Source organism: Podarcis melisellensis, assembly GCF_964234715.1.
Source record: "Podarcis melisellensis genome assembly, chromosome: 17".
NCBI lineage: Eukaryota > Metazoa > Chordata > Lepidosauria > Squamata > Lacertidae > Podarcis > Podarcis melisellensis.
The window spans coordinates 27,042,686-27,067,003 of NC_138534.1; the positions used below are offsets into that span (position 1 = coordinate 27,042,686).

Genomic DNA, 24,318 nt, shown 5'->3' on the forward strand with positions numbered 1-24,318 from the left:
ACTGGTCAGACTCATGGACGACCTTTGGTCATTGTCATCCTCCTCCTCGTCTCTCTGGGATTCTTCCCCCTCGCTCTCTGTCTCCTCCCCCATCTACCCTTCTCTCCCTGAAACCCTGACAGTATGTATAAGTAATAAAGAATAACTGAGTGCCCATACGCATTGGTAGAAAGATATTTCCTACCTTCAATAGCAAATGGTTTCCCCACTGTTAAAAGTTTGCAGTCGGCATCTATTGACACTTCATAATCCAGGAGCGCTTTGTCCATGATGAAGGCATCTAGTTTCTCTGGATCATGCCTGCAAGTCAAAGCATAAAACCACCACCACCGAGAAAAATCACTTGATAAGGAACAAGAAGCTATTCCGCTGTACTCATCTGCAGAGGCCTTATTCTTTCTGGATGGAAATTCTGGATCTATTTTAGCTAATCCTCAATAAGCCTTTAACATAAACACTGTACAAAATCAAACAGAAATCTAATTTATAAGTCAATAAACACAAGTGCTTGATGCTGATGTCAGAACACATAGTAGTCAATCGATTTATTTATCTGATTTTTGGTTTTTTTAAAAAACACACCTCTACGAATTGAAACTAAGTTGGTTTATAAATGCTAAAAATGCATTTTATCTAAAATATAATTAAAAATAACCAGAGATTATTTTAAAGGAAATGGGTATTTTTTTTAAAAAAACCACAATTAAAGGTTGTCTGGAAGGATTCCCTAAATAAAAATGATTTCACGGGCCCAGAAGGCTAAAAATATATTGGCCACAACACACCTGTAGTTAAGAATTTCAGTGGGAAATATTTAAAGGCATGTATAATTCATTACAATTGATGGAGCTTTCAAGTACTTAACTTTGACTTTGAGTTCATAGAGCACTGTACAGACTTCTCTGGTGGCTTAGCTTTGATGGTTTTTAGTAATCTCTGCCAATTTACACAGGCTAAGCATCTAGGTGGAACTGAGCCAAACAGTGGCAATTAAGTCAATCTATAGGAAACCTACCAGATCCCAAAGGTCCACCTCGAGATACAGTATCTTTATGTGAAATTGCAATGTGCACTTACTTCAGGTATTCCACTCCATCGGGAGTTGCAGGCACATTGAATCTTTTCATGTACTCGTGCATGTCTGGAAAGCTTTGCTTGAAATAATCTTCCGCGCTGCTTTCTCGCACAGTTCCAAAGCGAAACCCTTGTGAAGGGTGGTGCAGCTAAGGAAAAACGCGGAAACATTTTTTTTCAAAAAAGACGAAGGAATATGTATTATGACTTCTGTGTCCAGGGCAGCTGTCTACCAGCTCTATATGGTACGCAAACTGAGACCCTACCTGCCTGCAGACTGTCTCGCCAGAATGGTGCATGCTCTGCTTATATCCCACTTCGATTATTGCAACGTGCTCTATGTGGGGCTACCTTTGAAGGTGACCCAGAAACTGCAACTAATCCAGAATGCAGCAGCTAGACTGGTGATTGGGAGTGGCCGCTGAGGCCACATAACACCAGTCTTGAAAGACTTACATTGGCTCCCATTACATTTCTGAGAACAATTCAAAGTGTTGGTGCTGACCTTTAAAGCCCCTAAACGGCCTCGGCCCAGTATACTCGAACGAGCATCTCCACCCCCATTGTTCTGCCCAGACACTGAGGTCCAGCTCTGAGGGCCTTCTGCCGGTTCCCTCACTGTGAGAAGTGATGGTACAGGGAACCGGGCAGCGGGCCTTCTTGGTAGTGGCACCCACCTTGTAGAACACCCTCCCATCAGGAAGTATAAATAATAAATTATTATTATTATTTCATTCATGGGTGAGGAACCTTTTGCGTTTATTATGCTGTTGAACACCAACTCCCACCAGCCCTAGCTAGTGTGTCTAACCATCAGGCGTGATGGGTCCTGTAGTCATAGAATCATATTATCATAGAATTGTAAAGTTGGATGGGACCACAAGTGTCATCTAGTCCAACCCCCTGCAATGCAGGAAACTTTAGCCCAATGTGGGGCTCAGACCCACAACTCTGCTATTAAGAGTCTCATGCTCTACCTACTGAGCTACGTACTTTGCCCATAAACATCTGTAGGGACCCCAGGTACCTCAACATCATTTAGTTCCTCAGGCCTTTGAGCATCTCAGCCACATTAACAGATGAAGATCACAACTTCTGTGCTTAGGGAGCTAAGTGCATAGAGCCTTTTAAATATATGTCTAGATTCTACCTCAATCAACATATTGTTTCAATGGAGGAGCCAGATCAGAGTCAGCTTCTTTTATAGGAACAGCTGCAAACTTTGGGTGTCACCTGTCCTCTGTTCAGCAGGTAGCTGCAATACCATTCTCTGTCCATCTATGGTGGTGGTGCTAAAGTACAGCAGAGACCAGATGTGCTATCATTTGGCATGTTTATACTGTGGCACAGACTATAAAGTATCTGAATGACAAAACACCAGTTACAAAGAATAAAGTATTCTTTTAAATCTATATTATGCCTAATTTTCCTACAGTTAACAAGAGAAAACCATGGTCTTTTAGAATGTTCAGTATCCAACCCCACTATCCTCTCATACAGTTCAACCAATTATCAGATTTTAGATACAGAAGGTGCCAATACGTATGCATACTGCATAATATACTGCATTGTTGTATGTTTTCCCCCATAATGTCTTCACTTTCCTGCACACTTTCCCCCTAATATATGCAATTTTGTGAACAGGGTTTTGTTGGAGAATTGGATTGCAAAATTCAAAAAAGTGTGAACTTCAAAAGATAGCTGTGTTTTAGTTCGCATATTATTCCAGAAAGTGTGAATTTGATAGATTCAAAATCTCCCCTTTCCCCGAATTTTTAATCAAATTGCACATGCGAAATTCAATACGGAATTGTGTGACTGTAAAATTTTGCAACAATATTCCATGTTTTTGAGTACTTTAGACTTGATGGAATCTCTTGATAGTTCAAGCATAAAATATGAATCTCAGCTGTCAAATGCTACAGACCATTGCATATTAAATACCAAATACCATTTCAGGCCAACTACCAAATTCAAGAAGATATGAAATACCGTTGCATTCCAACATATTAATGCTTCAGTTGCAACACATGAAAATTTTTTTATGTCAAACTACTGAATGCAATGATCAAATATTGTAATAAAATATCAAACAGGGAAATTCAATACTTTCATATTCCAGGTACAAGTATCATTTGTTCAGCAAATGTTCAGCAAACATTCGAATATTCAGAGAATATGGTGAACTTCCAGTACAAACGCAGAGGAGAATTGGAAGAATATGTTTTGCGAGCAAATTCATTTCCACAAGAACTCTTCTCTGTGGCCAAAGTCCCTCAGGGGAAATGGGACTGATTTGGGAGACCAGGCATACTTCACTACAGAGCTACTTCACATTACCTCATCTTTTCTCATTGTTTCTTTGATCATAAATAAGGCAGGGAAAAGCTTGTGAGAAGAATGCTTAAGTCTCCTTCTCCTTAATACTCAATGTAATTTAGTGCCATTTGGAAAATAGACCTGTGCCATCATCAGGCTAGTTGTGGGCCTACTTCTGTCTTTTCACTATGCTTGCAGTCATTATTACATCAAAACACCTCTGCTGCTCCTTAACTGAGTGACGTGATTCCTGAGTTTCAGATACTTAACAAGTCCTAGAAGGACACTTCATGTCCAAAGTCCATTTCTGCGGCCTAATCCAGCCTGGCTGTTGGTTTAATCCGGCCCCTGTGGCAGTTTATTTCCTGGGGTAAAATCCTAAAAAAACCCTCAACAACTTCAATCCTTAAAAAAAGCTCAACAACGTTGGTCGGCCCTTTGGTTAACCCTCACGGCCCTTCACTTCATCAAATCTGGCCCTCTTTGCAAAAAGTTTGGACACCACTCGTGAGTCAAAGAGCTAACAACTGTATTGTGAACAAGAGTATTTGAAAACTGAATACACGTGCCTCTCTGTAGCATAGTTATTTCCCCTCTTTATCAATTAAGGTGTTTGTCAAATCAAGGTAACAGAATTGCCCAGGCAAACCTAAAGAGACTCATATAATATTTCCAAAACATGCACACATGCACCATCTTGCCAACCCCTCTGCTGTTCTGTTCTGCTTGTCTGTCATGACCCCGATACACACCCTCCTATTTTCCAGGGGCAGTCCCGGAATTACAGAAGGCGTCCTGGTGTCTAATTTGACGCCAGAATGCCCCAGTTCCCCCTTCTTCCTCCCCTCCATGTCTCAGAAAACCACTAAAAGTGGAGTATGTGGAGATGCAAAAATAGAGCCGTGTTTATATTGAAAATAAAATTCCTGCACTAAATGAAGAAAATGGTGAAGCTGGCATATGAAGCCTTCCCTATAATTTTGAAGGAAAATGTCACCAAGACCCTTTAAATTCTTTAACTGTAATGCTTCACCAGCCAGCCATTTTTTTTAAAAAAAGGAAATGCTTGAAGTGTTTATTCCTTTATTGTAAATGCAGCTTTATGCTGCAAGCCTTTATATGTTTACTCAGACGTAAGTCACACTGTATTCAATGGTGCTTACTCCCAGGTAACTGGGTAAAGGCTGTGAAGTCTTACACTGCTATCCTAAGCATTTTTATACAGAACTAAGTCCCACTGAGTTCATTCTCACAGTTTCTTCTTCTGTTTCTTCTTCTTCTTCTTCTTCTTCTTCTTCTTCTTCTTCTTCTTCTTCTTCTTCTTCTTCTTCTTCTTCTTCTTCTTCTTCTTCTTCTCCTCCTCCTCCTCCTCCTCCTCCTCCTCCTCCTCCCTACTACTATTACTATTACACCTTTTCCCCTGGCAGGGGCCCAAAGTAGCTTACAGCCGAATTTTTATTTCATTGTATTTATTTATGTAAGGTGTTGTACATGATCCCTTCCCTCACACAAACATCTTCCTTCACAACAATCCTGTGAGGTAAGATTGGCAGAGATCTTGTAATTGGCTCAAGGTGACAGATTTCTATGTGTACAATACGTCTGTGTGTCTGGCAAGATCTAACACAGGAGAAGCTTCCTGATGTAGAATAGAAACGCCTCTCTTTTTATTGGAGAAATGTTGGAGCGTATGATCTAAAGGCAGCTCTGCAGCTTTAGATAACAGAAATGCATCCCAGAAATTAGCTATTTCCCCATTTAATTTGCAGTTGAGCCAAACAGAAAGTTGAATAATTGCCCCATAAGCGCAGCAGGGGGGCAATGCTTTATTGGGGGGCGTACAGCACACGCTCTCACGCGCTTGGCAAAGGCTGCTTTCATTGCAGTCATGTGCTCACTGATTCACTCTGATTAAATCTCTCTGAACTAAAAGGCTGCAGATTCATCTCCAGCTCTGTGACACAGCCGGTCTTGCAAAAATGCAGATAGGGTGCCCAAGGCTGCTGTAAAAGTCAGCGACATTAGCACGCACGGCTGTCAGGAATGGAGGCCTGGGCTAGTCCAGAAATCACTTTTCCTAGCATCTGTAGCAGAGCTCTTTCCAAGCAGGGTCCTTACTTTAATATTTGATCTTGTTTTTGCCTCAGGGATTTCTGAGGTCCGGTTCTTAATAGCTTTGTTGTTGCCACCTGGAACGCCATTGCACGAGGAAAGATAAATGTGACAGTTTTACCACACCACTGCACCTGATGCTGTAAAAAAAATATTGTTACTGCTGTGTGGGATGATACAGAATTTTGGGAATGACATGTAGCCAGAGAGGCTCATGGGACGCCCATACAGATGTGGTGATTTTCATCACTCCAAGGCTATCTCTTGCAACCATAAAGGCTCCTTCTCAAAAGAAAGGTTTACAATGTGTGATGCTGCTTCCACAGGGCTGTCAGGAAATTGGCTCTTGACTATGAGGGCAATTGGAAACGGGAATGATGGGCAGTGACTCTGAAAGACAAGGATTTACCCTCCCAAAATGGCTGAGCACCCTGCCCCCCAAGCTAAGCATGGTATTGAAAAAAAGAGTGCTGTTGTAGTCAAGGCTAATTCACAATCTACATTATAATATACGGTAGTCATATTTCTAGAAGTAAAATACAGGACACAAAGCTTTTTTTTTGGGGGGGGGAGCATGTAACTCAAAGTTGTTAAGCATTTTGGGGGAAGAGCTTTGTCAAAGAGTAAGTAGCTCAGAGCAGCTGAACTGAAGCCCTTTTCAGGGTGTGAGGAGGGGAAGGAAAATAATCCTTTTTGAAATCCTGGAGGGCAGCTGCAGGACCAGGGCTGGATTTAGGTTTGATGAGGCCATAAGCTACTGAAGGTGATGGGGCCCTTTATATGTTCTTTGTCAACAACAAATTGTCGCTTTTTTGTGTTGAATATATGCTATATGGTAATTTATGGACCAAATAGGTATCTGAAGCCATTTGCACATGCAGAATGTAGGCACCCTATATATAGAAATGAGCAAACCTGTGATATTCTAGGGAGCAGGCTAGCAGGCCATTACTTACATCATAGGAGCCTACACAACACAAAACACTGTTGCTGTATGCAAGATTTATTTCATTTGTTTTTCATCTTATATTTTGGAAATGTACATCCAGGTTTCTTCCTCCCCCCCCCCCCAGAGAGTGGGGCCCTAAGCTATAGCTTATTTAGCTTATACATAAATCTGGCACTGGTACAGGACAGTGCAGCTCATGGGTAGGCAAACTAAGGCCTGAGGGCTGGTTCCGGCCCAATCGCCTTCTCAATCCGGCCTGTGAACAGTCCGGGAATCAGCGTGTTTTTACATGAGTAGAATGTGTGCTTTTATTTAAAATGCATCTCTGGGTTATTTGTGGGGCATAGGAATCTGTTCCCCAAAATATGGTCCGGGCCCCCACAAGATCTGAGGGACAGTGGACTGACCCCCTGCTGAAAAAGTTTGCTGAACCCTGCTGTAGCTGGTCCTCGACTCGGTGCAAGGCGGCTTCCAATGTTCCCTTTCCTTAAGCAGCAGGTCCTGAAGTCTGAGGCTCATCGCTGTAGGATTTGTTGATCCAAGGAGCTCCTAGTGCCCTCCTAATCCTTCTTGACGGTTCCTGAATGTACATCATCATCAGCTGTCAGATTACATATCTACATAGAGAATGGCAGGAGATGACAAAGAGCAATTTCATTTCTTATATTTTAGGGCCAAATTAGAGGAGGGGTGAAAATGCATGTATAGTGGTACCTCGGGTTAAGAACTTAATTCGTTCCAGAGGTCCATTCTTAACCTGAAACTGTTCTTTTCTATTATTATTTTTTATTAGGAATTTAAACAGATCATATTATATTAACACATATCATCCTTAATTCCCCCCTATTTCCCCCCTCCCTCCCATAAAACAAAGCCCCCGACTTCCCTCAGTTCCAGTTTCTGGTTTCTCTATAAACACTCACAAACTTTTTATTGATAATAACCAATTAGACTAATTAAGGATTTATACAATTTTGTAATATGCAGAGAATAACCTGAAACTGTTCTTAACCTGAAGCACCACTTTAGCTAACGGGGCCTCCCACTGCTGCCATGCCGCTGCCGCCCGATTTCTGTTCTCATCCTGAAGCAAAGTTCTTAACCCGAGGTACTATTTCTGGGTTCGTGGCGTCTGTAACCTGAAGCGCCTGTAACCCGAGGTATCACTGTAGTAGGGGTATGTGTTAGATGCTATTTATTGAAGGGTTTCTTTTTGGGGTGGGGTGGTAGAATGGCTAACAATCCAGAGTGGTGGAGGAGGATTTAGCCCTGTCCTCCCTTGCTGCAGTTGGTTAGAGCTTGGTGCTGATGACGCCAAGGTTGCAAGTTAGATCCCCGTATGGGGCAGCTGCATATTCCTGCATTGCAAGGGGTTGGACTAGATTATCCACGGGGTCTCTTCCAATTCTATGATTCTATGAAGCTGCTTGTTTGCATAGGGAGCAAATCCCCCACTAGGGCCAATGACGGATTTCCCCAAAAGCAAATCCCAGCTTGGGAGGTGGAATTTTCTTCAGGAGCAGAGTTAGAGTCAAGTGTCCCCCCACACCTCTCTAGGAACTCCATCATTATCAGCTACCACCCTTTCAATGATGCCATTTGCATTTAAAAAAAACACAACTGTATGTGGTTTGACCGGCAGAAAAATCTGTTTTTGAATCCCGTTCTGTCATACCAAGAATACACAGTGTTTCGTATGAGTTATATACCAGTGATTTCTTCACTGAAAATTAAGTGGTCTGCCTGTAGCCATCACTGACCTTAGACAGTGGAAGTCGCTATGCTTGACGTACTGGTCTTGCAGTAGTGGGATTTGCAACTGGCTCGTCAGATGCAAAAGATCTAACCTAATTAAAGTAGGACTCTGTTATTGCCGTTTTGCAATGCTGGCAATTTGCTGCTAATGTAATAAGGTTTTTGATTCTGGAAGCAGTTACCTATCTTCTAAAAACACACACACACACACAAAAACCCCAACTCCCTTTCAAAACAACAGTGACAGCTAATGGTTCTTACTTGGTGCCCCTTCCCTTTTTAATTCTTCAGAGTGCAAACGTAAAGCCCATTTGCCATGCTTCAGTGCTTTTGATCTTTATCTGAATTTAGATTGCTTTTTTGCTGCTACTGTTCTAGTTCACACACAGTTTAATTGCCAGGAGATTCCATTTTTAGAAACACATAGAGAAGGGTGGGAGAAATGTCAGGGGGATAGGCTGGTGACTGCCTGATCCCAATCTACATCTGGAAGCCCTCCCACACAGGGTCCCCAAGGCCTGTGACCTATGCTGGAACAGATGTGAGGAACCATTGGTCCTCCGTATGCTGCCGAACTACAACTCCCATCAGCCCTAGCAATCATGGCCAATGGCAAGGGATGATGGGAGTTGGAGTTCAGCAACATCTGGAAGCCCACCAATTTCTCACTCATGTTCTCTGACTTGATCCATTGAAATGAATGGCAATGACTAACTTAGGTCTATTCATTTCATTGGGTTTTAGTCTGGGGTAAAGCTAATAGAATACAACCCTTTCTATCACTTTCTCTTATAATCTGTCCCTCACTATCTGGAAAAGATGAAGACACATCATAAAATACAAACACTATATTATAAAATATAGTATGTAGCCAATCATGTATGGATCCTGATATTCAAATGTTTCTTTTAAATTATCACCACCATCATCATTAGTCTTCTGAGTTTAAGAGCCCAGTATCAGGGTGTGATATCAGTGAGGACAAAAATTTGGCACCCCCTAGATATTTCCTATTTTCGTGTTCTCCTCCCCTTTGCCTTCCATTCTGCACATTTTCTAAAGTGCACTAGGTCATAGTGGTGGCAACTCAATTTCCTCTCTGACTTGGGCCTAACGTTGAGTAAGGTTAAGGTAAAGGGACCCCTGACCGTTAGGTCCAGTCGCGGATGACTCTGGGGTTGTGGCGCTCATCTCGCTTTACAGGCCGAGGGAGCCGGCGTACAGTTTTTGGGTCATGTGGCCAGCATGACTAAGCCACTTCTGGTGAACCAGAGCAGCACAGGGAAACACCGTTTATCTTCCCACCAGAGCGGTACCTATTTATCTACTTGCACTGCATGCTTTTGAACTGCTAGGTTGGCAGGAGCAGGAAATGAGCAATGAGAGCTCATCCTGTTGTGGGGATTTGAACCGCCGACTTTCTGATTAACAAGCCCTAGACTCTGTGGTTTAAACCACAGCACCACCCACGTCCCAACTTTGAGTAGGTACCCGTACAAATATAGGTATCATCATCATCATGCACACCCTTGGCTTGGCTCTCTGTGCAGGGGAAACCACCCTCACTGCCAAAAATTGGGCAATGTTAGCATTGCAGGGTAGCAAATTCTCACCTCCCATATAGCCATTGGTGTCATTGGATGGAATGAACAAGCTTTACAAATCTTGCTCGGTCATTACTTAATGTATTGCCGGAAAACCACAGAGGAATGTATATACTGTTACTTACATGGATGAAGACCTTCATCCCCCCCCCCCCGAGCTACAATTCCTTAGAATGATCAAACAATCAAACCCTCTTCACAGGAAAATCTGAGAATGGTTGCTCTCTGCAGAGGAAAGGAGTTTCCTAAGAGCTGTTAGCTCCCTTAACAGACTAAAGCTCCCAGGATTCTTTGGGGACAGCCATGACGATTTAAAGTGGTCTCATAGCGCTTTCAGTGTGTGATGTGATTGGGCCTTGGTGTGCGATGTGATTGGGCCCCACCTGCCTATGGAGCTGAACACAAGGCGTTGGGCTAGTTTCTCACCTGAGGCTAACTTACAGGGAGGATGCGGGTAGCGCTGTAGTCTAAACCACCGAGCCTCTTGGACTTGCCGATTGGAAGGTCACGGTTTGAATCCCTGTGACAGGGTGAGCTCCCATTGCTCTGTCCCAGCTCCTGCCAACCTAGCAGTTCGAAAGCACCCCAGTGCAAGTAGATAAATAGGTACCGCTTTGGCGGGAAGGTAAACGGCGTTTCCGTGTGCTCTGGTTTCTGGTGTCCCGTTGTGCTGGAAGCAGTTTAGTCCTGCTGGCCACATGACCCAGAAAGCTGTCTCTGGACAAATACCGGCTCCCTCAGCCTAAAAAGCAAGATGAGCGCTGCAACCCCATAGTTGCCTTTGACTAGACATAACTGCCCAGGGGTCCTTTACCTTACAGGGCTATTGAAAAATGACTGTACATTGCTCTAAGCTCTTTGGAGGAAGAGGAAAGGGGTTTAATTTTTTAAAATAAATAACATGTAGTTTAAATGTCTGGAAAAGAAATGCAGGTGGTGATGTGGGTTAAACCACAGAGCCTAGGACTTGCTGATCAGAAGGTTGGCGGTTCGAATCCCCGTGACGGGATGAGCTCCTGTTGCTCGGTCCCTGCTCCTGCCAACCTAGCAGTTCGAAAGCACGTCAAAGTGCAAGTAGATAAATAGGCGTTTCCGTGCTCTGCTCTGGTTCGCCAGAAGCGGCTTAGTCATGCTGGCCACATGACCTGGAAGCTGTACGCCGGCTCCCTCGGCCAATAAAGTGAGATGAGCACAGTAACCCCAGAGTCAGCCATGACTAGACCTAATGGTCAGGGGTCCCTTTACTTTCACCTTAAATGTCTGGCAGAAAGAAATGAACAGGAGCTTTTATCCTGCATGGAGAAGTAGTGATGGGCAAACTCCACCTGTTGATGTCTGCCTCCTTGGCACTTGTTAAAGAGATGGAGGACTTGTGAAGAAAAATAGTTGATGCTACATTACAAACACCCTTTAAGACTCTTAGCCCCTGTGATGGTGTGACTGATGAGTTCTTCAGCTACCTTAGCATGCCTTCTTATTGTGCATTTTGATAGGGAGACAGACAGTTTTGTTTCCACCTGACCCTGCTTATTTCTTGGACTCACCAATGTACCCTGGCCATGGTGACTTTGGATGGGAGAGTTCTTAATCTCCTTTTTTTTCCGGGGCAGAAAGTCTGTTTAATATTTCAGCGCAGACTGCCGACTCGCTTGAGAGCTCGCAGGGGATTTTATTTCTGTGTCAAACCTGCCATCTGGCAGCCCCAAATCATACTTGTCTTCCACCACCTTGAAAAGGTTAGCATTTTGTTAAAAGATTTTTTTTAATGCTCTCCACTAAAACCGAAAAAGGATCCAAGAGGCAATTTGAGTGGGAGGAGACCATCAAGAAGAAAGCCTTGAGAAATGCAGTTTGATACTATTTGATCTGTTTGATTTTTTTTGTCCTCATTCATACTACTGGTTTCAAAGTGAGGGCACAGTTAGAGTTTTTGTGGTGATATGCCCCACAGCTATTTTTAGATTTATTAGGTCTTTTTATTGTACATGTAAGAGTCAAATTAGATGCCAGCAGCTATTTGTCTTCCCCAGTCATTATAAAGTAGGGTGGAATAAGAACATAAGAAAAGTCTGCTGGATCAATTCCAGCTTCTTGTTCTCACATTGGCCAACGAGATGTTTTCTAGATTATACTGCAGCCTCTGCATGCTTAGTCGGTGGAAACCAGAAGGAGAGTCTTCTTTGCGGTGGCCCCCTTATTGCAGAACTCCCTTCCTTAGGGCTCGTCCAGATACCATTTCCATTGCACATGATGGTTGGCATGATGGTGGTTATATGGTTGGTATTGCTGGGTAAGGACAGTGGTTGTCATCAGAGAAATGTTGGGTGGAAGCAGCAGGACCCAGAAGGAGAGGATGTGGGGCAGATTTGGGTGTGCTGTGGACCACACCCAGCCCACAGCCAAGCAGTTCCTCACCCCTGTTTTAACCGGGCCCACAACATAAACAGGGAGAATAAAGGAGAATAAATGTAAGGAGTGCATTTCTTCCATGTTTTCCTTTCACCTAATGGAATGATTCCACCCACTGCAGGGGCTAATTGTGCACAAAGGAGAGAGGAAGGATTTGTCATAGCCAATCAAGGAGAGGGCAATAGTCACCCAGAGGCTTTCCAGTTAATTAAACACTTCTGGTGGGGGGGGAGGGAGGGAGAGAAAGCCAATTAATTTGATAGGAACTGGTCTGGACTTCCCTTGAAAGTAGCTGCTGTTTTATCAAAACATTTGCCAAGCCTCTAACAAATATTAATATCGTAAGCCATCTCACCGCTTTCTCTTCAGCTAGAACCAAGAAACCCTGTTCTAGATTCTCGTCAGGGCTAGAAACGGAATGAAGAAAGGAGCAGTAGACATTATGGAATGACATGCAAAGAAGTAATTTCAAAGTGATCTAAGAACTGAGATGGCTTTTCACCCAAAGAAAGGTAAATGCATGTATACTTCCAAAGCAATGAGAAAAGGACAGAGCCAACTCTTGTTAACTGCAGTATTTCAAAACCAGAGAATGCTTGAAATTCATCCGTGAATTAAAGTATTACAATGGACCCTACATGGAAACTTGAGTCCTATGCATACCCAGAAGAACATAGTGAGACACACTTGCAAGTAAGTGTGTTTATTATTATTATTATTTATTATTTATTGAATTTATCAACTGCCCCATATCCGCAGGTCTCAGGACGGTTCACTGGATGTAGGATTTCACCAAACGTAGACAGAAATTTCATTTGAAACCTTCCTTCTAGAAACAAAACCCAGCCATTTTGTTGAAACATTTTCCAGCCATATTTTGAGTGCTAATCTTCACTTTCACTTAATTTCAAAAGCCATCTTGCATTTATTTCTTTAACTCCATCCCACACATCCTCAGATCTTCCCATTAATATTCTTTTTGCACACAAGAAGATCCTTGTTGTAAGAGAGCAGAGACCCATCTAGTCTAGCGGCCAATCAGATGCAACAGCCAAGCGCAACAGCCCTTTCGCCTCTCTTGTGATTCCCAACAACTGGTAGCCAGAGGCATAAACTATTTTAAATTAAGACTTGCTAGTACAATCCACACTGATGGAACCAACTGGAACCAACTTGATTCTCATTTTAAAAGCTGCTAATGCAAGAGAAGAAGAAAAAATAAATCTAGATCTTTGCCTTCTAGCATATGAAACCATGTTCACACACCACCTTTGTGAGGACTATCCAAAATGCCATAAAATATCCTTTCTGTTTCTCCAGAATTCATCACCAGGCCAGATGTTAAGCAAAGTAAAGGGGTGAATGGGTAATGACTCTTAGGCTCTATACTCACTACCCCAGGTTTGAGAAATCCATGACCCTCCCAATATAGGTGGACTCCAGTTCCCAGCAGCCAGCATGACCAATGGTCAAGGATGATGGGAGCTGTAGTCCAGCAGAAGTTTTCCCACTCCTCTACTATGTGGGGATGCACATTTCCACTGTGCAATCTCACTGTTGAATGTACAACGAGCACTCAATTTGAAAACAGGGCATTGGAGTTGACATGTGGCACAAAATCTTGTCCATGATGATTGATCGATGATGGCTCATTCATACATAGAATCACAGAACTGTAGAGTTGGAAGGGAACCCAAGGATCATCAACAACTTGCGATGCAGGAAACCTTTGCCTAACTTGGGACTTGAACCCACAACTCTGAGATTAAGAGTCTCATGCTCTACCCCTTCTTGCTGCAGTCACCAAGTGATGAACAGTATGTCTGAACCAGCCCCCTTCAAAGCCCTTACAATGGGGAGACATGAAATACAGTTCTAAATTTGACACTGAGGCATAACAAAATAATTGGCACAAACAGCAGGTAGGGAAGACTGTTCTTATAATGGAAATAACCAAAAGCTGACTATATAAATAAACGGCTGGTCCTTACTTTTGGATCGTGGATTCCAGACAGTTCTTCATAGATTTTCTCTCCCACCATGACAGCAGCCAGATTAGCTGTGTATGTCGACAGACAAAATAAACAAAAAATGGCCCAGAGGTTCATGAGAAACCTTCCAGTCCAGCACTTGGGGGGTTTGATGGCAGCTGTTCTACCAAACAAGATGGCGTAACAGACGTTCAAGGCAGAGGAGAAGGAGAAAACTTTATCCCTGTTTCTTCCCTTGGGGGTCATCCCAAAGGGGCTTTTCCATTCATACAGGGTGAGGAAGATTGCAGTGATGTGCAGCGCCACAAAAATCCCCAACCACATGGTCCAGTGGAGCGGCCACATAAAAGCTCCAATAGGAGCCGCAGTGTCTTTGGTTCTCACCAGAATGCCCAAGCTGGTGGAAAAGAATGGGCTGGTGAAATCGATCACTTGGCTACGGGCTGTGTTGATGCTGAACGACGTCACAGCCATGTGGGCGGTCCCAGCCAGGAGGTCGCCTACAAGCCCTGTCCACTGACCGTTCTTCAGAGCCCCATATTTCCCGTCGCCGACAATGTACAGGTCAAAATCGAAATTCATATCCTCCGCTAATTTTTCCAGCAAATCTATAGTGTAGCCATAGCAGCATTTCTTCAACTCTGTGGGCACCGTGTCGTTGCCCCCTTGGAGGCTTTCGAAGAGGGCATCCAGCACCGCTGAATCATTGGTCAAGGGGTCCAAGCAGAGCTGTCCCGCTGGGCACAGTCCTTCATCATCCACAGCCCTTGTGAACACGAAGGGATGCTCAATGAGGGTCACCACCCTCAGGTGCAGCCGGGTGGGGTGCTGGTTGTGATTCTTGTGCCTCTGGGCCTGCTCTGGCCAGATCCCATAATCCATTATGATCTTTCCTTCTTGCCAGCTCCCCAAACGAGTCCACATTGGGTTCCCTACCGGATCGTGCTGCAGATTCCAAATGAAGAAGTTGTTTTCCGAACTGATGATGGAGGAGCCTTTCACTTTAATGTGGCCACTGAGCCCGTGAAAAGTGGTATTGGCTAAAAACCTATGGGACAAATGCAAGATGTTACCAAGAGAGAATCAAGACAACAGATCTCCTACAGCAGAAATTTGCTTTGCCCTCTCCTTCCTATGCTTTTTCTTCAAAAGAGCCTAAAATTGTAATCCAAATACTATCTACTCAGAAGTAAGCCCCCCTGAATGCAGTGGTAAATGGGATTAGGACTGAAGTTTAAGGCCAAATTCAGATTTTTCTCTGGGATGATCCTTTTCCCATGATGGAAGAGCGGGGATGCTGTATGTATGGTTTTCAGCCTCAAAAAAAGAAGGCGAGACGTCAGGGTTATTTAATCATGGGAGCATCTGTGTGCAACACCTGCATCATATATTACATTATGCCACTACCGATCTTCAGGAGGGGGTGGAGTTGCGGGCTCACGACCCGCCCACATTCTCGCGGGGCTTAGGTCAGCCCCGCGGGATTTGCACCTCGAGCCATCGGGGGAAGGGGGGGAGCTGCGCTGCTTTGCCAGCAGCCTTCCCCCTTCGTTTTGACAGCTCGGGAGGCTTGGGAGTTGCAGACGGGGGGGGGGATGCCGAATGTCACCCCCCTCAGGATGTCACCCCCCTCAGGATGACACCCAGGGTGGGCTGCCCCCTCCGCCCCCTTTCTCCGCTACTGACTTTACCATGGGAGAAAGATCTTTGGCCTGGGCAGAAATATATGAGATTTGTCTAAGGCAGGGGTGGCCAGCTCCCAAGTGACTGTGATCTACTCACAGAGTTAAAAACTGTCAGTGATCTACTGCCTTTTTGGGGGGTTCAGGTCAAAGTTGTTGAGTTTTTTAGGAACGGAAGCCCTGTTAGTGCTTCTGCGCATGTGTGAGCACCAAAACCCAGAAGTAGCCCTTTCCAGTACTTCTGGGTTTGGCGCAGTGCACAACCCGAAAACGCGCAACCTAAAGCATCTGTAACCCGAGGTATGACTGTATTTGTCATCTTCACACTTTACATTTTAGGTGGACACTTTTTTTTTTTTAAAAAAGCTTAGTTGTGTGCCTAAAATGTAATGCGTGCAGCCAGTAGCTCATAAACACAAAGGCACTGCATTTTGGTGCTTTTCATGAAGATTTCGAAACACTGGTGCTTCTCTCCCAAAGAGTCACAGTAGTCAACATTCGCTGATGGGTTAATTCAATTATTCTGCATTCATTAGTCTGATGACTTGGTCATTCTGTCTTTATCTCGCAAAGTTTAGTACAGAATGAGAAAATGAGTATGGGCAGCAAGTCAAATCACACAGTGCTTTAATTACCTAAATAGCATAGTTAAAACACCATAATTTACAGATGAGATGGGCCTTTCAAGTCCTAATGCTTTTTACCCTGCTACAAGGGTGATCAGCAGAAATTCTCTCATCACGAAGCCTCTAATGCATGTGATTCACTGCAAAAGCGCAGCCGCAGACTTGTAAGAGAACTGTTGAGAGACCCCAGTTTTTAAACTACAGAGGTTGCTCTCCTGTATTAGCAAAGAGTATAGGTTTCATCTGCAAAGTAGAATGCAATAGCTTTTAAAAATAATTAGCCTTTAGAAACTTATAATGACCATAAATCCCATAAATAAGGAATAATACAATCATAAAATAGGAGAGTTGGAAGGGACCCCAAGGGTTATCTAGTCCTCCCCCCTCCAATACAGGAATAAGGATACTGTCATAAATCAGGGATAGGGAATTCTTGGCCCTCCACATGTTTGGCCATCCAGTTTCCTGTTTCCCTGGCCATTGACCATGTTAGCCAGGGCTGATGAGACTTGAAGTCCAATAACTTCTGAGGACAGGGTACAGGCTTCCTACTGCTGTCCTAAAATTTTCCCATATCCTCTATCATTACTGTTCTCCAGTCTTCCTGAAAAAAACAGCAACTCAATTTAGTTCCTATGAATGAACATACCCAGGTGATTAATCATAGGAGGTAAATGGAATCCCCCCCCCACTCTTCCAGGATGGCTTAATAAGCCCAACAAAAGTGACTGTGCTTTTCAAAATATCCCCGGGTCAAAGGGGAGGGTAGGTTGTAACACTATTTCGAGGGTCATCACCTGCCACCATATTTTTTCCAAACCATTACAAGTTCTATTCTAAAAGCAAGCTGTACACCTTTAAATGGAAGCTGGATATGACATCACAGAATTTAAAAGTCAACTTTAAAAAAAAAACTTAGGTGGGGCAAATCATCTGAATAAATCCTTGGATATCATAGTGTCATAGTCAAATGGCTTAATTGCCGCAGCAACATTATGGTCCAAAAGCCTCACTTGTATTTGAGAAAGCCAGACTTGTGAGAGCGGAGATGTTTAGTTACCCTATATAACCATTTGGGAAGCTTCTCTATAATAGGTGAGAATAGGCTAGCTCTTGGTTCTGTATGGCCACTGAGTCCTGTGATCACTGGAAATGGCCATAATGTGTTGACATTCCCTTGACGCCATCATAGTTGGGTCATGCCAGCTGTCACATTATTTCTGCTCCCAGTAAGGAGAGTTCTCACATCAGCACTGGCTTTTCTGGAAAGGAAGTGATGATGTGATGGCCATAGTCATTTCCACCAGACTCTCCTTGATGTCATTATTGTGTCTTCTGTCTAGTACTCCACTGAGGTCAACATAAAAATCCAAGTAAAATTATTATACAGTCAATCATACAAATAATAGCCTACAGAGCACATGAAATAAAAAAAAAACTGTTTCACTGGAAATAAAGGCTAGATTGAATGGTTGGCAGAAGACCCAGGACTCCACCAAACAGCTGCAAAGTAAGTGAGGACGCAAGTTATAGTGAGGAAGTTGCAGTTGGGTTAACAGTGCTTTAACTCCCTCTCCCCGTTACTTTCCTCCTACACTTCAAACCCCAGCTCAGGTTGCCATGCCCAGTTTCCTGAGGCTGAGAGAAAACTAGCTGAAGAAGTAGAGCTCCAGGGAAAAACAGGAGGCAGGGTCAGGGTTAAGCACCTCATCCTTTCCCTCTTGCTTCTGTTCTCTAAGTCCCACCCTACTCAGTACCATCTGGACCTTTAGGCAAGTCCTGATTGAACCCTTAAATATGGAGTGTCAGCATCACATATTCACAGTGCTTGCAAGGAAATTAATTGAGAGATAATCTTACTTTGATAAATACTGGCCCGAAGTGAGATTTTTTCTCTCAGTGTTCAAGCAATTGGTTGTACTTGGAATAAGCGCCAGTTCTGGTTGGATCATTGTAGCGGAAGCAACAGCTCTAGCTACAAGCTCCATTGCATCCTGTATGTAGTCTTCAAAAAAAGACTGTGTTGTTTTCCCATGAGCTATGAGACCCAACGGCAAGCCTTCTGTCCTCAGCTCTTCCACGTTGTGCGAATCTCCAAGAATCCAGTGGAGATCAGGAGGCATCACCCCAAATTGGGTGGTAATTTCAAAAATCCTCCTTGTGCTTTCCATGTCGCAGCCAAACATCACCACCGTTGACGTTGTGTCCTTAATGTTCTCCAGTTGAACTTGCAAGTAAGTCAAGAGGTTGCTGGTTGATGTGAGGTTCCCTGTGATATTTATAATGGATCCCAAATGAAACTTGGAGCTCTGCTGTGTGAGGAAGAGAAAATCTGTGATGTTCCACTCTTCCTGGCACACCATCAAGCTAAAGTTATACCAGTTGTTCAAGGCCAAGATGGAGAAAGTGACATCAGCGTCGAAACTTAATGAGCGTTCTAAGCTCAACTGCAGGTGAAGGGGATTCTGTAAAATAGGAAAAATATTGGTTAGGGAAAGCCTTGACCACAAATATATTATACTTGGAAGGGGATGTTTTGTGGGGTGGGGAAGCAAATGTATGCAAAACTCTGTTGCCATAAATCATAGAATCCTTTAAAAGTATCTAATTCACCTTGGTGTTTCAATTTTTATTGACCTTGTAGCATATGTTCAATTTACATCTGCAATCAAGTGTCCTGTTCCTGGCTGCTATTTGAAATAGCTCATCCCCTAAGAAAACTCCCACAGAATGAAAATCCATTCTACATATGCTTGCTTGGCTCTGGAGTCCTAGCTTCCAAAATGGGGCAAACCTATCTTCCCATGTTTTGACTGTTCATGAAAACATTCCATGTCCAGCCTTTCCTAGCTTTTCAGGAAGTCTCACAGGCTATGTGCCAATCAAATTCAACTTTTCTATCTAGCTTAACTATTTTGGTGTACTCTTCATATTTCTCATTTTGAGGGAGAGATGCAGAAATTGCCTATTTTCAGATTTATTTTTTAAAAAGCACACAATTAGGGTGCACCAAATTCAAGGCTTTATATGGTGTGGAGGCATCCAAATAATTTTGGTCAAGGTAAGTGAGTGACTACCAAGCATCATTATATATATGTCATTTTGTAAAAGGTAAAAGTAAAGGACCCCTGGATGGTTGAGTCCAGTCAAAGATGACTATGGGGTTGTGGCGCTCATCTCGCTTTCAGGCCGAGGGAGCCAGTGTTTGTCCACAGACAGCTTTCCATGTCATGTGGCCAGCATGACTAAACAGCTTCTGGTGCAACAGGACACCGTGATGGAAACCAGAGCGCATGGAAACACCATTTACTTTCCCACCACAGTGGTACCTATTTATCTACTTGTACTTCATGTTTTCGAACAGCTAGGTTGGCAGGTGCTGGAGGAGAGCAACAGGAGCTCATCCTGTCATGGGAATTCCAACTGCCGACCTTCTGATTGCCAAGCCCAAGAGGCTCAGTGGTTTAGACCACAGTGCCACCCAGATCCCTATGCCATTTTGTATAACATGTTGATCACTAGAATCATGCAGCTTGGAAGCATCAAAAGGCTACTGAATGTAACCTCCCATTTGAGTGCAAGACCAGCCACACACTAAGCTCCAAATACTAAGAGGTGCAGCCTAGGCTACAAGGTTTTACAAGTCAAAGTGAGTAAAAGCAAGACATACTCCATACATTTTGTTTTGCCCAGTGCTTGTGGCCTTTACATTTTCAAAACACCAGAGACAGGTATACGGATTTGCAGTGTGGAAATCACATAAGAAAGCTTATTAACATGGGAAATGTTTGCAGCATGTTAATCCACAGCAAGATGAATATGCAGTAACAAGAACAGATTTGTAATGAGCCAATGATGTAATTCCCAAAAGTGTGATAAGAAAAGCTCCAGTTCAGGATATTCAGTCTTCCCCCTCCCCTACTCCTCCTTTAAGTATCCAAAACCTCTTTCACAGACCAGCTAATTAAATGGATAAGAGCAACACAATCAATATGCATCTTGTAATAGCAATAATTTACTTGGACTGTAGAATGAATAAAATGTGCTGATGGCTTGGAATTGCACAAAACCAGCAGCCACTGAAGAGGGCATGGCATACTCTCCAATGGTACTATTTTATAAATAGTTCAGTAATCTTTTCTCTCTATGCATAAAGTGATGCTTCCACACCAGAGTTTATCATTGATGCTGCTCAGGCATGGAAGTTTTGTGCAGCATCCACACACTATCATCGTCTTCAAAACCTCGTTCCATATTATTTTTACAGTATAATCTGGATTTACCATAGAAAACCCAGCACGTAAATAAAAATGCAGAAAAAGTAAATGCAGATTGAAATGGGGGAGGTGGCAAGAGGAGAAATATGGGATAACATTTTGAAGAACACAATATCACGTGGTTCCTGTAAAAATTTCACACGCATCAACAGTGCCAGGTCCACAATAAACCACAGTTCGGAAGTGCCTTTAGCAATCTAGAATATAGCAGCAAAACTGTTACAAAACAACAAACATGCAAACAACCCATTACATAGTAGCAATGGGCTTCAGCTTACAAATTTTGCTCTCACTGATCCAAGGGTGAGACTTTAAACATCTTTACTAAAATGTAGATTCTCTGCTAAAATCACGAACGGTGCCTCTCTCCTTCTGCTGTTTCTCTGTGTTGCAAGCATCCTTATTTACATATATACACACAGGCAGGTAACCAGGTCTTAGTTCTCCTGCTGAGTGACAGACCTAAAACTTGTGATGCATTCACAAGATTTAGTCACAAGTCACCTTACCACACCCAGTGGAAAGTTACTAGCTCTGTCCCTATACGCAAAACACACACACACACACACACACACACACACAAATCAACGCTTATAATACACTTAAACAAAGCATTGTTATGTATATGAAATTTATAACCTGGGGACATGGCCCAGATGCATCAGACGATCTCTAAATTTGCCTCACTGTGCTGTGATGCTGAGCCTGGGTCCTATATAGAGATCTAGAAAGGCTGTATGCCATCTAAGATAAGGGACCATTGCAGGCAGGAAGTGAGAACCACAAGAGGAAGGAACAGCAAGCTGCAACTAGGATAGGTGAGTGTACAGTGGTACCTCGGGTTAAGAACTTAATTTGTTCTGGAGGTCCGTTCTTAACCTGAAACTGTTCTTAACCTGAAGCACCACTTTAGCTAATGGGCTTCCCGCTGCCGCCACGTGATTTCTGTTCTCATCCTGAAGCAAAGTTCTTAACTTGAGGTACTACTTCTGGGTTAGCGGAGTCTGTAACCTGAAGCATATGTAACCTGAAGCGTCTGTAACCTGAGGTACCACTGTATATGTTTGTTTAAAAGGTATGGTGTGAGTGTGGCCTAGGACTGAGGAGACCTGGGTTTGAATCCCACTTGGTCATGAAGCTGTTTACATGATGTTGGGCCAGTCTCTTGTCTGAAGCTCCCTTACAGGGCTATGGTGCGAGAGAGAAATGGCCATTGTACATTACTCTGAGCTCATTGGGGGTTTCTTTTTGTTTTGTTTCCCCCTGGCATTAGCTGAATCATATGAAGATGATCCCATTTAGTTCTCTTAGTCACAAAATGCATATTGGAGCACAGTTCCAATATTCCGTTTATGTTCTTGGGGATCTGGCTCAGGAAATGTAAGCCTGCTGCAACTGCAGTTTTGGCCCACAAGTCTCTGGAGTTCTTCCACTTATATTAATAGGCGTTGGATCAAACTCATTACTCTGATTTACTGATCATGTTAAGCCTGAATGATGTATAGTGCTATTTCGTTTCTTAGATGGGAGTACTTCTAGAACTTATTTGTTCCTTTTTTTGATGGCTTCAGGTTTCTCTACACCACTGTAGTAAGAACGGTTATTTCATTTAACAAGCAAAGGCTTGTAGCTGTGCCTTGATCAGCGACTTCCTTGTGCAGGAATGAGTCCCACAATTATATTGTCTCCACGTGATGCAGCATGAGCTATCTTCTTTTGTAAAACTTAATTATTTTTATACCTTTAAGCTGCTGTAATCTCCCCCGGGACCTCATGCTAGAGGGTGGACAAATAATTGAACAACAGCAAATTCTTTTCCGACCCACTATTTAATTCAGAAGGAGCCATGTTGAAATTGCTCAAACTCTTTGATCAAAACCACCGACATATTACCTCTCTCTTTGGGAAAAAGATTTCTCTCCAGGATGTGTGAAATTTTCTGCCTTATTTAGACAGAATTTTCCACTGTCCCTCCCTCTGTACCCTTCATAGTGTTCAATATTCATGTGGCATGGCTCAGATATCTTCACATGCGCAGGGTCAGCCCTGCGTGATTGGGGTGGGGGGATTCCTGGCTGTGTCACTGCCCAGGCAACCAAGCCAATTGCTCTGGGGGTGTGGCCTGCTTGATTTAAGCAGGACGCAGCGGGAATCTCACCCCTTTTCATGCTTCCAGCTGCTCTGGCTTGGTGGTTAGGAATTGGAATATTGCTGGACAAGAGAGGAGGGGAGGTAGCGCCATCACCTCCCCTGCACATTGAAGGGTATTCCGTTAAAGGATTCTGGGGGTGTGGCCCTGTCCGAAGCCTGGGGAGGCTAGTGCCTAAGTCATAACCCCTATCGGTGGCCCCGGGGGAGCTCCTACTGGTGGTTAACCCTTCTCCAACTCCGTGCAGATGGGCAGGAGTCAGATATACTCGGTTAGGTGCAATGCCTAAGCCAATACCGCTCACAATCTGTAACCAATAAAGTTATGGCCTTTTTAAAGCCCATTAACCTAAAATACTGTTGTCAAGTGTCTTATTCAACCTCGTGGGGTGGCGGTGGTTTGGGACCTTGCCACGCAACTCCTGCCGACAGACATGCACTACTGTATCTCTAAAATAAGAAAGCAGCAATGAAACTCTTTGCCTAAGGGATCATGGCCCAATGCAGACAAATGTATGGATGAACAGCAGCAAGGAGGGGAAGAATGGTTCAGCGAGATCCATTCCCACCTGCCTATTTTTGGAGCTGCTGCATACATGCACCTGTATGGAAGCTGAATATGGAACCATATTTCTCTGTGTATTTAGCAAGCTAGATTTCAGGAATCAACTTCTGAAATGTTCACAAAGGGAGCTTCAGAAATGGAAGCTAATTTAGACCGTCTCAAAGATCCCTTGCTCCTTGCAGCAAAAGCAACTTGGCAACCAGCCAAGCATCACAAATATGCAGACATCCAACTATTGATTTTAAAAAAGCAGCAAAATGTTAATCACCCTCTCTTTTGATTAATTTAAAGGTTCTCTGAATTTTGTCTTTGGACCAGATTGTGGACCACGGCATTTTGAAAGGCTACACACCAGCACCCCAACGTAGCGCATATGAATATTTCAAGCTTTTGTACAAGGTCAGAGAGGCTCTAAACAAAAACCCCCCAAAAAACAAAATTATGAAGAGTCAGCCATTTTAGGAGAGAACGATCTATTATTTATTCACGTTTCTGGTTACAAATGAGGATAAATACTGTGGCTCCAGAAACTTGCAAGTGTTCTCCATTAAAGGGCATTTAAAGGGAGCAGAAAAACTGGAATCTAGTACAGGCTATTTTAAGTTATGAAAATTAGATCAATGAACAGTGGTGGCTCCATCGAAGCATGGCATGATGTTGAAGCTAAATGGGAATACTATACAAAGGGGCTTTCAAATTATTTATACTGCAGCCTGTTTTCTCCTGCCTGTGTTTCTGAAGCCACACTACAGAATACAGAATCCTCAGCAAACATGATGCCTAACTATAGCTTGTTTTCCTTACCAA

At 43.4% G+C, this 24,318-nt stretch overlaps 1 protein-coding gene across 1 annotated transcript in view; it reads right to left on the reverse strand.

Moving 5' to 3' along the window:
• The window catches only part of GRIN3A (glutamate ionotropic receptor NMDA type subunit 3A), a 95,186-nt gene that overhangs the window by 31,454 nt on the left and 39,414 nt on the right, over positions 1 to 24,318 (reverse strand). The window contains exons 2-5 of the mRNA XM_081893841.1: positions 18,382 to 18,986; positions 14,214 to 15,261; positions 1,078 to 1,223; positions 185 to 300 (exon numbers count right to left, since the gene is read on the reverse strand). Of these exons, the coding sequence (XP_081749967.1) occupies positions 185 to 300; positions 1,078 to 1,223; positions 14,214 to 15,261; positions 18,382 to 18,986 (1,915 nt within the window). The remainder of the gene's footprint in view (positions 1 to 184; positions 301 to 1,077; positions 1,224 to 14,213; positions 15,262 to 18,381; positions 18,987 to 24,318) is intronic.